The 13802-nt window shown below is 43.1% G+C and overlaps 1 protein-coding gene across 3 annotated transcripts in view; it reads left to right on the top strand.

Annotated features, from left to right (window-relative positions):
• Positions 1–13802, top strand: part of dyrk2 (dual-specificity tyrosine-(Y)-phosphorylation regulated kinase 2) — a 58470-nt gene that overhangs the window by 25962 nt on the left and 18706 nt on the right. The window contains exons 1-2 of one of the 3 annotated variants that reach the window (XM_041215626.1): positions 863–1272; positions 1890–2029. In XM_041215626.1, the coding sequence (XP_041071560.1) occupies positions 1230–1272; positions 1890–2029 (183 nt within the window). In that variant the 5' untranslated portion in view covers positions 863–1229. Of the gene's footprint in view, positions 1–862; positions 1273–1889; positions 2030–13802 lie in introns of those variants that run through there. The other 2 variants (XM_041215627.1, XM_041215628.1) reach the window with 2 other exon arrangements.

The raw sequence follows: 13802 nt of genomic DNA, 5'->3' as shown, positions 1-13802 counted from the left end.
ATACCAACTTATGTGAGTGTAACAGATAATTCTGAAAAGTGTAATTGTTATAATTAACTTTAGTGAAAATAAATTTGATAACCTAGATGTTGCCAAATATACATATTTCTATATATTGATGCTATGTTTTAGAATATATCAAAAAACAAAGGAAGAACATTGCTCCACTTAATGATGTCCTTTCACTGCAGTACTTTTTAATGAATTTATAAATTTAAAATAACCTGAAAATACTGCCATAAATATCAACAATTTTAAATGGGGCTCACCACAAGAACAATATTAACTTAATATTTATTTGGGTAATTAATTTGTGCCTGTTAATGAAATGTATGGCAAACTATATTTACATCTTAAAGAACACAGTTGAAAAATTACACAACTAATTTATCTTTGGACGACAAGATATTTCTATTTTCCAGCATTTTAAAATAACAGGTCCAACCTTTTTTTATGCATAGAAGCAAATAAATATATGAGGTGATGCCTTTCATTGGCCGAGCACTTGGATCCCCATATTAGGTGAGAACACTATTATCAGTTTCATACTGATGAACTCAGGGTCATATAGGTGACCATAAAATTTTCTGTTTTGCCTCTTATGTCTGTGTGGCTTCGATGAAAGCTCTTGTCACTACAGTACTAATCCATTCTGTCCACTATGTTTAGCGTTTCTCATTGCTTTTTAACACCAGAAGTTGTTTTTTTTCTCTCTATCTCTGCTGCAGACTAATTCGCCAAGAATATTTCCCATTCCTCTTCTTCAGAACCGTTTAGCCGTTGCCTTTGCTGTGTCCTCGTCCCCGAGGCATTAAGAATGACGTCGGTGTGTTGCTCCGGCTGTCTTGGTTTTAGGGTGTCGGCTGCTTTGAGCGATTCTGTGCGAGTATCTCCCTTTCTCTCATGTGTATGCACGGAGTTTCACTTAGCAACCGGACGGCCAGTGTTTGAACCACAATCAATCAACGTTAACACACACAGGCACCATCTACTGCACCATTCCAGTGGCCAACACAAAGCCGCTCCCAGACAGCGGCGTGTGGGGAGTTTCTTTTTGTGCTGATAGTTTTTATAGATGAAGTTGTGCATTATGTTGGCGGGGCGGCAGTGGTTGAGTTTGAAGCAGTTTGCAGATTCTCCGGATGTAGGTGACTCTCCTCCTGCAGCTTGGAGTTGAGAGAAGGAGCAGCTGGAGTTTTTTTTTCTTCTCTCGCTGTGTCTGAGCGGCCATGTTAACGAGGAAACCGTGCGCTACCGCTGCCTATTCAACGGGTAAGGAGCACCACAGGGAAAGGGCCAACACCCACCCCGCTGGATTGAACAGACCCCACACTGTGTATTTCCACTCAGTTAATTTTCAGCTTGGTGCACTGTATCTGGCATCTTTAGTGTTGATGAAAGGAGTGACTGGAGCTTTCTTTTTACACCCTTTAGTGCTTTGACATGGGATGGGGGGGGGGAGGGCGGAACTTCCGACTAGTCGAAAGTGTGCTTGCCCTCGAGGAGTGAGGATGGGGTCTGGACAATGATCAACTCACTTTGGTAGCTTTTAGAAGTCATTAATTTATAATAGGGGGAGGGGGGCAGTGTCCCCGAGGCTAGGGTGGGTTGTTGGGAGAAAATGAAGCCTTTTGACTTCCTAAGTGGTGCCTGTGAACGTTTGTTGAGGTGAGGTTTGTGTGTTATGTTTGCTTTAGATGAACAAATGGCGTTTTTTTTGTATATGTAGTGAAAGGTGGTTGTGGTGTCGCTTGTTCCCTGGAGTGTGCGGGGTCAGGGCTTTTGTGCTGTTGACATATGAACGCTCGGTATTTTCTGTTTACTTTAACATCGAGCGCTCTTTCCTTCTATTATTTTAAACGTGTGTTCTTTTTGTCTGTGTGTGACAGGTAGGGCCGCTGACAGCTCGGTGTTGCAGCCGGATTACAGGACGGGGACCGACTGCTCAGAGAGCCGGAGAGGTGGAGCAGGATCCCGGTTGGGAGACCCGTCATCGCCCCGAGGATTACCGCCACTGAAGAGCCACACGGTAAGGGAGAGAGAGAGAGAAACCCACTAAGTTATTGTGTTATATTGTGAAAATTGCCAGAGCAACCGCTTCTGGATTAGTTTAAACCCGCACAACGAACAAAAAAACAACCTACCATGGAAACTGCAGCGTGTAACGTGTCAAAGTACAGACTCAACAGCAGTTGCAACAATTAATATTAAAGGGTCTGCAACAATTAAGATTAAATATAACATTTTCTTAAATTCAGGCATACTATTTTTAAGTGAATGAAAACATTATGTAAATCTATTTAACTTCTATTTTTTCCCCATGACTTTGGTTCTGAGAGGTAGATTTTTTTGTTTTGGGGGTTGGGGTGTTTGGTCGATGGTGGTATCTGCTTGACAAATGTGCACGTTGATAGCCAAGATTATGCTTCCAGTTGGGGTTTCCACATGATGGATCTCAATTTTCTAACTGCAACTTCGTGCATTCCTCGCCCTTCAGATTTTATAGTTACTAGATTTTACAGAAAAGTCTCTTTAAAAAAAACCCTAACATTGAAAGCCATTTATTTAACAAAGACAATCTTGATTACCAGATTACCAGTAATCGTATTAAACAGTTTAGACGAAGTTTTAGAGATAATAAACCAATTACTTTTTTCTACACGATCAAAACTATTATAATATGTAAATAGGTTGTAAAAGGATAGGTTAAGTGTCCGATCGCTCAGGGTTATGTTTTTAATCAGATCAGTCTGGGTTATCATTTTGAAGCATCAGTTTTTGTGTGTGGTGTTGTTATCCTCAACTCATTGAGGCCTCGGCTTCAGCCTGTGATCTGACAGATCACAGACGTGCCGGATGGGGGTGGGGAGCAGTCTGTTTGGGACTTTTAAGTACAGCTTTGTTTAATTGAAAAGCATTTTCGCCTGTTTCAACATCAACCTATCATGCTTTTACGAATGACTGGAGCGAGGAAACATGAGTAATTCTCTCGTGAGCATACGGACATGTTCTGTTGTAGAAATTGGACGTTTGTTCATGCTTCCAAACCCGCTAAGTAATTCTGTGCAATCGATATAACTGTTTTTTTGGAGATTGGGGAGCTTGTGGAGGATGCAGACGCAAGTTGTGCAGTGATTGTGTTGCATTGTAAGCCTAAACTGAACAAGTGCAGCCCTAGAACAAGAAATGTAGTATCCTCTATAAGCTGATAAATTCGGTGCACGTTAATGTGTTAAAACACAGCGTTTGAAATGGAGCGAATGAAAACAAAGAAACGGTATTGACGCTGGGTTATAATATTCAAATGAATTGAGTGAGATAGATGCCCTGGTGCCGAGGGAAATGTTACGACTAAAATCCTTTTTGTACAATATTGTACGGGCCTGTTAAATAATTCATTACCCCCAGGATTTACGTTTCACATGTAAAATAGTACTTGATCCACAAGGTGGGGCGTGTGAGAGATGAGATAGAAATTATCGAAGCACATACTTAAAGATATTATTCCACAATTTTAATATTGTTTTAAAAATACATATTTCAGAAAAATCCCATGTTGATCTTCCTTTCAAATTGTGATGTTATTAGATTATTTAATGAAGATATTAAAAGTTTGTGATAAAGATACATTTGGACTTTCTTCTGTCTTTGCAATTTGACACCTCAATCCCACCATCTCCATTTTCCTCCTCCCAACCCAGCTCCTGGCCCTTGGCCAACACAGATATGAGAGCCCACAGCAAGTTAACATTGTTTTAAACAGCAAGAGCAGTTGAGACTGCCATGAGGGAGGGAAGGTCAGTCTCTTATAAGTTGAGTACCATTTCTCTGCTACTGAGGATGGAGAATGTCATCGAGAGCAAGAAACTAATTAGCAGTCAAATGTATAAAATGTTGCTGTCAACAGTATGAGCAAAGATGTGGTAAGTATAGGTTAGAGCAAATTGATCTCATTTCTGAATGTGGAAGAGCAATCAAAATTGTTAGATATGCCCTATAAAGGACTGTGCAAGCATGGGATTGAAGACCAAGAAGAGACTTTTCATTATTAGCTTAGTATAACTAAAATGGGTAAGCATGCCACAATCATTTTTCTAAATTGCTGCTTTGGGGTACTCTAGTTTCTAATATTTTAATTAAGAATGATGCACCTCAGAATAAACAAACTTCTGTAATTGACATGTTGCTTGGATGGTTTCATGCATGAGGACAAAAAGCCCTATGACATGTGTGAAATCCTATCTTTATTGCGTTAGGTTTTCAACCTACATCAAACATGAATGTTCATAATGCCTGTGCAAATGTAACATCAAACTTGTTCACTGTGACTATCCTAATATATCTCTGAAAAGAATTATGTGTCTCATGTTTACCCTACCTTGGCTGCTTGTGTAAAACTAACTAAATGTTAGGTGGTTATAATACAGAATCAGTTTTTTAGCTGTTCTCCTAAAATGATTTGAGAAGTAAAATAAAATCTTTTGTGCATCTTTTCTGTCTGTAGGCAGTAAATTGACTTTCACAAATGAACCTCGTAGCTGTTTCAAATAACAGTGTAGGGAATGTCGATTTTATATATTTTTTTAAATGTCAGGAATCAAATGCTGAGACCTTAGTGTCTAGGTTTACACAAGTTTTGTATGGTTTACTTTGCTAAGGAAATAATTTAATGGCAGCAATGAAAATGAAAAGTCAGCATTATCCTAAATTATCCATCACACACTTCAAGCTAAGAATGTGTCAAAATAGATTATATTGCCACAGATAAAAGAGTAGGGTTATATATTCCTGTTTTCTGGAGCTGTTCTATCTGTGGAAAGGCACATACAATACTTAATTTTAGGCACAGTTGCAATAATTGAAATTTGCATTCTGACCCTGGTGATTGTGACAGGCTTGCATGTACATTCTTAGAACAGGAGTAGGCCATTTAGCCCCTTGAGCCTGTTCTGCCATTCAATGAGATCAAAGTTAAACTGCGACTTAATTCCATTTAGCCACTTTGGTCAGCCATGAGTCTATCAATCTCAGAATTTAAAATTAACAATTGATCTGATAATAGGTGATTGTGGAAGAGAGTTCCAAACTTCTGCCACCCTTTGTGTGTTTCCTAATTTCACTTCTGAAAAGCCTGGCTCAAACCTAGTCCCAGTCTCCTGAACTAGTGGAAATAGTTTCTTTCTACCGAAACTATCTGTTTCCCTTGGGTCTTGAAAACTTCAATCAAATCACCCTTTAACCTTCTAAATTCAGAAGTACAACCCTAGTTTGTGTAATTGCTCCCTATAATTCCTGGACTTCAAGGGTTAAATTATTCTGGCAAACCTGTGCTGCACTTCCTCCAAAGCCCAATGCGTATTGCCTAAGGTGTGATGCCCAGAACTGCTCACAGTACTCTAGGTGTGATCTATCAAGTCTTTGTACAACAGTAGCATTACTTTTACACTCTTGTATTCTAGTTCTCTACATCAATGACTTAAATGAGGGGAGTGAAATCATGGTAGCTAAATTTGCAGATGACACAAAGATAGGTAGAAAAGTATGTTGTGAAGAGGACATAAGTTGCAGATGGATATAGATAGGTTGAGTGAATGGGCAAAGATCTGGCAAATGGAGTTTAATGTGGGAAAATGTGAAGTTGTTCACTTTTTGGCAGGAAGAACAAAAAAGCAGAGTATTACTTAAATGGAGAATGGCTGCATAATTCCGAGGTGCAGAGGGATCTAGATGTTCTAGTACATGAGACACAAAAAGTTAGTAGGCAGGTGCAGCAAGTAATTAAGAAGGCTAATGGAGTACCATCATTTATTATGAGAAGGATTGAACCTAAAAGTAAGGATGTTATGCTTCAGTTATACAGGGCATTGGTGAGACCACACCTTGAATACTGTTTGCAGTTTTGGTCTCCTTATTCAAGGAAGGATGCAAATGCAATGGAGGCAGTTCAAAGGAGGTTTACTAGATTGATACTTAGAATGAGTGAATTGTCTTATGAGGAAAGGTTGGACGGACTGGGCTTGTTTCCATTCTAGTTTAGAAAAGTGAGGGGTGATTTGATTGAAGTATACAAGATCCTGAACGGCCTTGACAAGGTGGACGTGGAAAGGATGTTTCCTCTGGTGGGTGAGTCCAAAACTAGGGGGCACTGTTTTAAAATTAAGGGTCGCCCTTTTAGGACCGAGATGAGGAGAAATTTTTTCTGAGGGTTGTGTGATTTTGGAACTCTCTGCCTCAGAAGGTGGTGGAGGCAGGGTCATTGAATATTTTTAAGGTAGAAGTAGATTGATTCCCTTGCCTAACAAGAATCTAAGGTTATTGGGGTTAGATAGGAATGTAGAAATTGAAACACAAGGTCATCCATGATCTTATTGAATGGCAGAGCGGGCTCGAGGGACCGAATGGTCTACTCCTGTTCTATTTCTTATGTTCTTATATAAAGGCCAGCATTCCAGTAGACTTTATGATTATTTTTTGCAGCAGTTCATGACAATTTAATGATCTTATGTACTTGAAGCTCTAAGTCTCTTTGAACTGCCATGGTTTCTAGCTTTACACCATTCTTTTTAGGTCCAAAGGGGATGAGCTCACATTTTCCTACATTGAAATCCATTTGCCACAATTTTGCTTATTTGTTTAAACCATCGATGATCTCTCTAATGTTATGCCTCCATCTACACTACTTAACAGTGACATCTATTTTTGTGTCATTGGCAAACTTGGATGTATAACTTCGCATTGCATCATCTAAGTTAATGGATGCAGTGAATAGTAGAAGCCCGAGAACAGATTCTTGCAGGACACCACTAATCATATGCTGCCAATTCGAGTATCCAGTGATTATCCCTACTCTGTTTCCTGATACTCGGCCAATTTCCTAACCAGTTCAATAATCTGCCATTGATTCAATGGGTTTTAACTTAGTTAACAGTTTCTTATGAGAGACTTTATAAAATGCCTTTTGGAAGCCCTTATAAATAGCATCCATAGACAATCACTGCCCACTGGTTTGTCACTTCTTCAAAAAACTCTGTTGGGCATGATCTACACTTTGCAAATCCATGCTGGCTTTTTCTGATCAACTGAACCTTTTCAAGATGTTCAGTCACAATCTACTTAATTATGGACTCTAGTAATTTTCCAACATCAGATGTTAGGCCAACTGGTCCATAATTTCCTATTTTCTGTCTTCTTAAGTAGCAGAGTGATATGCAGAATTTTCCACTCTAGAAGAATGGCTCTTGAATTGAGAGAACTTTGAAAGATTATAGTTAAGGCATCTGCAATATTCTCACATGCTTCCTTTAAAACCTGGGAATGGATGTCATCTAGGGATTTGTCGTGTGTGTGTGTGTGTGTGTGTGTGTGTGTGTGTGTGTGTAGGGAGAATGTGTGTGTGTGTAGACAGAGTGTGTGTAGGGAGAATGTGTGTGTGTGTAGAGAGAGTGTGTGTGTGTAGAGAGAGTGTGTGTGTGTAGAGAGAGTGTGTGTGTGTAGAGAGAGTGTGTGTGTGTAGAGAGAGTGTGTGTGTGTAGAGAGAGTGTGTGTGTGTAGAGAGAGTGTGTGTGTGTAGAGAGAGTGTGTGTGTAGAGAGAGTGTGTGTGTAGAGAGAGTGTGTGTGTAGAGAGTGTGTGTGTAGAGAGAGTGTGTGTGTAGGGAGAATGTGTGTGTGTGTAGAGAGAGTGTGTGTGTGTAGAGAGAGTGTGTGTGTGTAGAGAGAGTGTGTGTGTGTAGAGAGAGTGTGTGTGTGTAGAGAGAGTGTGTGTGTGTAGAGAGAGTGTGTGTGTGTAGAGAGAGTGTGTGTGTGTAGAGAGAGTGTGTGTGTGTAGAGAGAGTGTGTGTGTGTAGAGAGAGTGTGTGTGTGTAGAGAGAGTGTGTGTGTGTAGAGAGAGTGTGTGTGTAGAGAGAGTGTGTGTGTAGAGAGAGTGTGTGTGTAGAGAGAGTGTGTGTGTAGAGAGAGTGTGTGTGTAGAGAGAGTGTGTGTGTAGAGAGTGTGTGTGTAGAGAGAGTGTGTGTGTGTAGAGAGAGTGTGTGTGTGTAGAGAGAGTGTGTGTGTGTAGAGAGAGAGTGTGTGTGTGTGTAGAGAGAGTGTGTGTGTGTGTAGAGAGTGTGTGTGTGTGTAGAGAGAGTGTGTGTGTGTGTAGAGAGAGTGTGTGTGTGTGTAGAGAGAGTGTGTGTGTGTGTAGAGAGAGTGTGTGTGTGTGTAGAGAGAGTGTGTGTGTGTGTAGAGAGAGTGTGTGTGTGTGTAGAGAGAGTGTGTGTGTGTATAGAGAGAGTGTGTGTGTGTGTGTGTGTGTATAGAGAGAGAGTGTGTGTGTGTGTGTGTGTGTGTAGAGAGAGTGTGTGTGTGTGTGTGTGTGTGTGTGTGTAGAGAGAGTGTGTGTGTGTGTGTGTGTGTGTGTAGAGAGTGTGTGTGTGTGTGTGTGTGTGTAGAGAGAGTGTGTGTGTGTGTGTGTGTGTAGAGAGAGTGTGTGTGTGTGTAGAGAGAGTGTGTGTGTGTGTAGAGAGAGTGTGTGTGTGTGTAGAGAGAGTGTGTGTGTGTAGAGAGAGTGTGTGTGTGTAGAGAGTGTGTGTGTGTGTAGAGAGAGTGTGTGTGTGTGTAGAGAGAGTGTGTGTGTGTGTGTGTGTAGAGAGAGTGTGTGTGTGTGTGTGTGTAGAGAGAGTGTGTGTGTGTGTGTGTGTGTAGAGAGAGTGTGTGTGTGTGTGTGTGTATAGAGAGAGTGTGTGTGTGTGTGTGTGTGTGTGTATATAGAGAGAGTGTGTGTGTGTGTGTATATAGAGAGAGTGTGTGTGTGTGTGTGTATAGAGAGAGTGTGTGTGTGTGTGTAGAGAGAGTGTGTGTGTGTGTGTGTGTGTAGAGAGAGAGTGTGTGTGTGTGTGTGTGTGTGTGTGTGTGTGTGTGTGTGTAGAGAGAGTGTGTGTGTGTGTGTGTGTGTGTAGAGAGAGTGTGTGTGTGTAGAGAGAGAGTGTGTGTGTAGAGAGAGAGTGTGTGTGTGTGTAGAGAGAGTGTGTGTGTGTGTAGAGAGAGTGTGTGTGTGTGTAGAGAGAGTGTGTGTGTGTGTAGAGAGAGTGTGTGTGTGTGTAGAGAGAGTGTGTGTGTGTGTAGAGAGAGTGTGTGTGTGTGTAGAGAGAGTGTGTGTGTGTGTAGAGAGAGTGTGTGTGTGTGTAGAGAGAGTGTGTGTGTGTGTAGAGAGAGTGTGTGTGTGTGTAGAGAGAGTGTGTGTGTGTGTAGAGAGAGTGTGTGTGTGTGTGTGTGTGTAGAGAGAGTGTGTGTGTGTGTGTGTGTGTATAGAGAGTGTGTGTGTGTGTGTGTAGAGAGAGTGTGTGTGTGTGTGTAGAGAGAGTGTGTGTGTGTGTGTGTGTGTGTGTGTGTAGAGAGAGTGTGTGTGTGTGTGTGTGTGTAGAGAGAGTGTGTGTGTGTGTAGAGAGAGTGTGTGTGTGTGTGTAGAGAGAGTGTGTGTGTGTGTGTAGAGAGAGTGTGTGTGTGTGTGTAGAGAGAGTGTGTGTGTGTGTGTAGAGAGTGTGTGTGTGTGTGTGTAGAGAGTGTGTGTGTGTGTGTGTGTAGAGAGAGTGTGTGTGTGTGTGTGTAGAGAGAGTGTGTGTGTGTGTGTGTAGAGAGAGTGTGTGTGTGTGTGTGTAGAGAGAGTGTGTGTGTGTGTGTGTAGAGAGAGTGTGTGTGTGTGTGTGTGTGTGTATAGAGTGTGTGTGTGTGTGTGTGTGTGTGTATAGAGAGTGTGTGTGTGTGTGTGTGTGTGTGTGTAGAGAGAGTGTGTGTGTGTGTGTGTGTAGAGAGAGTGTGTGTGTGTGTGTGTGTAGAGAGAGTGTGTGTGTGTGTGTAGAGAGAGTGTGTGTGTGTGTGTAGAGAGAGAGAGTGTGTGTGTGTGTAGAGAGAGTGTGTGTGTGTGTGTAGAGAGAGTGTGTGTGTGTGTGTAGAGAGAGTGTGTGTGTGTGTAGAGAGAGTGTGTGTGTGTGTGTAGAGAGTGTGTGTGTGTGTGTGTGTAGAGAGTGTGTGTGTGTGTGTGTGTGTAGAGAGTGTGTGTGTGTGTGTGTGTAGAGAGAGTGTGTGTGTGTGTGTGTAGAGAGAGTGTGTGTGTGTGTGTGTAGAGAGAGTGTGTGTGTGTGTGTGTGTGTGTATAGAGTGTGTGTGTGTGTGTGTGTGTGTATAGAGAGTGTGTGTGTGTGTGTAGAGAGTGTGTGTGTGTGTGTGTAGAGAGAGTGTGTGTGTGTGTGTGTGTAGAGAGTGTGTGTGTGTGTGTGTAGAGAGTGTGTGTGTGTGTGTGTAGAGAGTGTGTGTGTGTGTGTGTGTAGAGAGAGTGTGTGTGTGTGTGTGTAGAGAGAGTGTGTGTGTGTGTGTGTGTGTGTAGAGAGAGTGTGTGTGTGTGTGTAGAGAGAGTGTGTGTGTGTGTGTGTGTAGAGAGAGTGTGTGTGTGTGTGTAGAGAGAGTGTGTGTGTGTGTGTAGAGAGAGTGTGTGTGTGTGTGTAGAGAGAGTGTGTGTGTGTGTGTAGAGAGAGTGTGTGTGTGTGTGTAGAGAGAGTGTGTGTGTGTGTGTAGAGAGAGTGTGTGTGTGTGTGTAGAGAGTGTGTGTGTGTAGAGTGTGTGTGTGTGTGTGTGTGTAGAGAGAGTGTGTGTGTGTGTGTGTAGAGAGAGTGTGTGTGTGTGTGTGTAGAGAGAGTGTGTGTGTGTGTGTGTGTGTAGAGAGAGTGTGTGTGTGTGTGTGTGTGTAGAGAGAGTGTGTGTGTGTGTGTGTGTGTAGAGAGAGTGTGTGTGTGTGTGTGTGTAGAGAGAGTGTGTGTGTGTGTGTAGAGAGAGTGTGTGTGTGTGTGTAGAGAGTGTGTGTGTGTGTGTGTAGAGAGAGTGTGTGTGTGTGTAGAGTGTGTGTGTGTGTGTAGAGAGAGTGTGTGTGTGTGTGTAGAGAGAGTGTGTGTGTGTGTGTAGAGAGAGTGTGTGTGTGTGTGTAGAGAGAGTGTGTGTGTGTGTGTAGAGAGTGTGTGTGTGTGTGTAGAGAGAGTGTGTGTGTGTAGAGAGAGTGTGTGTGTGTAGAGAGAGTGTGTGTGTGTAGAGAGAGTGTGTGTGTGTAGAGAGTGTGTGTGTGTAGAGAGAGTGTGTGTGTGTAGAGAGAGTGTGTGTGTGTAGAGAGAGTGTGTGTGTGTAGAGAGAGTGTGTGTGTGTAGAGAGAGTGTGTGTGTGTAGAGAGAGTGTGTGTGTGTAGAGAGAGTGTGTGTGTGTAGAGAGAGTGTGTGTGTGTAGAGAGAGTGTGTGTGTGTAGAGAGAGTGTGTGTGTGTAGAGAGAGTGTGTGTGTGTAGAGAGAGTGTGTGTGTGTAGAGAGAGTGTGTGTGTGTAGAGAGAGTGTGTGTGTAGAGAGTGTGTGTGTAGAGAGTGTGTGTGTAGAGAGTGTGTGTGTAGAGAGAGTGTGTGTGTAGGGAGAATGTGTGTGTGTGTAGAGAGAGTGTGTGTGTGTAGAGAGAGTGTGTGTGTGTAGAGAGAGTGTGTGTGTGTAGAGAGAGTGTGTGTGTGTAGAGAGAGTGTGTGTGTGTAGAGAGAGTGTGTGTGTGTAGAGAGAGTGTGTGTGTAGAGAGAGTGTGTGTGTAGAGAGAGTGTGTGTGTAGAGAGAGTGTGTGTGTAGAGAGTGTGTGTGTAGAGAGAGTGTGTGTGTAGAGAGAGTGTGTGTGTGTAGAGAGAGTGTGTGTGTGTAGAGAGAGAGTGTGTGTGTGTGTAGAGAGAGTGTGTGTGTGTGTAGAGAGAGTGTGTGTGTGTGTAGAGAGAGTGTGTGTGTGTGTAGAGAGAGTGTGTGTGTGTGTAGAGAGAGTGTGTGTGTGTGTAGAGAGAGTGTGTGTGTGTGTGTAGAGAGAGTGTGTGTGTGTGTAGAGAGAGTGTGTGTGTGTGTAGAGAGAGTGTGTGTGTGTGTAGAGAGAGTGTGTGTGTGTGTAGAGAGAGTGTGTGTGTGTGTAGAGAGAGTGTGTGTGTGTATAGAGAGAGTGTGTGTGTGTGTGTGTGTGTATAGAGAGAGAGTGTGTGTGTGTGTGTGTGTGTGTAGAGAGAGTGTGTGTGTGTGTGTGTGTGTGTAGAGAGAGTGTGTGTGTGTGTGTGTGTGTGTGTGTGTAGAGAGAGTGTGTGTGTGTGTGTGTGTGTGTAGAGAGTGTGTGTGTGTGTGTGTGTGTGTGTGTGTAGAGAGAGTGTGTGTGTGTGTGTGTGTGTGTGTAGAGAGAGTGTGTGTGTGTGTAGAGAGAGTGTGTGTGTGTGTAGAGAGAGTGTGTGTGTGTGTAGAGAGAGTGTGTGTGTGTAGAGAGAGTGTGTGTGTGTAGAGAGTGTGTGTGTGTGTAGAGAGAGTGTGTGTGTGTGTAGAGAGAGTGTGTGTGTGTGTGTGTGTGTAGAGAGAGTGTGTGTGTGTGTGTGTGTATAGAGAGAGTGTGTGTGTGTGTGTGTGTGTGTGTATATAGAGAGAGTGTGTGTGTGTGTGTGTATAGAGAGAGTGTGTGTGTGTGTGTAGAGAGAGTGTGTGTGTGTGTGTGTGTGTAGAGAGAGAGTGTGTGTGTGTGTGTGTGTGTGTGTGTGTGTGTGTGTGTGTAGAGAGAGTGTGTGTGTGTAGAGAGAGTGTGTGTGTGTAGAGAGAGAGTGTGTGTGTGTGTAGAGAGAGTGTGTGTGTGTGTAGAGAGAGTGTGTGTGTGTGTAGAGAGAGTGTGTGTGTGTGTAGAGAGTGTGTGTGTGTGTAGAGAGAGTGTGTGTGTGTGTAGAGAGAGTGTGTGTGTGTGTAGAGAGAGTGTGTGTGTGTGTAGAGAGAGTGTGTGTGTGTGTGTGTGTGTAGAGAGAGTGTGTGTGTGTGTGTGTGTGTATAGAGAGTGTGTGTGTGTGTGTGTGTAGAGAGAGTGTGTGTGTGTGTGTAGAGAGAGTGTGTGTGTGTGTGTGTGTGTGTGTGTAGAGAGAGTGTGTGTGTGTGTGTGTGTGTAGAGAGAGTGTGTGTGTGTGTAGAGAGAGTGTGTGAGTGTGTGTAGAGAGAGTGTGTGTGTGTGTGTAGAGAGAGTGTGTGTGTGTGTGTAGAGAGAGTGTGTGTGTGTGTGTGTGTAGAGAGTGTGTGTGTGTGTGTGTAGAGAGTGTGTGTGTGTGTGTGTGTAGAGAGAGTGTGTGTGTGTGTGTGTAGAGAGAGTGTGTGTGTGTGTGTGTAGAGAGAGTGTGTGTGTGTGTGTGTAGAGAGAGTGTGTGTGTGTGTGTGTGTGTGTATAGAGTGTGTGTGTGTGTGTGTGTGTGTGTGTATAGAGAGTGTGTGTGTGTGTGTGTGTGTGTAGAGAGAGTGTGTGTGTGTGTGTGTGTAGAGAGAGTGTGTGTGTGTGTGTGTGTGTAGAGAGAGTGTGTGTGTGTGTGTAGAGAGAGTGTGTGTGTGTGTGTAGAGAGAGAGAGTGTGTGTGTGTGTAGAGAGAGTGTGTGTGTGTGTGTAGAGAGAGTGTGTGTGTGTGTGTAGAGAGTGTGTGTGTGTGTAGAGAGAGTGTGTGTGTGTGTGTAGAGAGTGTGTGTGTGTGTGTGTGTAGAGAGTGTGTGTGTGTGTGTGTGTGTAGAGTGTGTGTGTGTGTGTGTGTGTGTAGAGAGTGTGTGTGTGTGTGTGTGTAGAGAGAGTGTGTGTGTGTGTGTGTAGAGAGAGTGTGTGTGTGTGTGTGTAGAGAGAGTGTGTGTGTGTGTGTGTGTGTATAGAGTGTGTGTGTGTGTGTGTGTGTGTGTGTGTGTATAGAGAGTGTGTGTGTGTGTGTAGAGAGTGTGTGTGTGTGTGTGTGTAGAGAGTGTGTGTGTGTGTGTGTGTAGAGAGTGTGTGTGTGT

The sequence above is a fragment of the Carcharodon carcharias genome, chromosome 21 (assembly GCF_017639515.1).
Source record: "Carcharodon carcharias isolate sCarCar2 chromosome 21, sCarCar2.pri, whole genome shotgun sequence".
Taxonomy (NCBI): domain Eukaryota; kingdom Metazoa; phylum Chordata; class Chondrichthyes; order Lamniformes; family Lamnidae; genus Carcharodon; species Carcharodon carcharias.
This window is presented reverse-complemented; position numbering and strand designations above follow the sequence as displayed.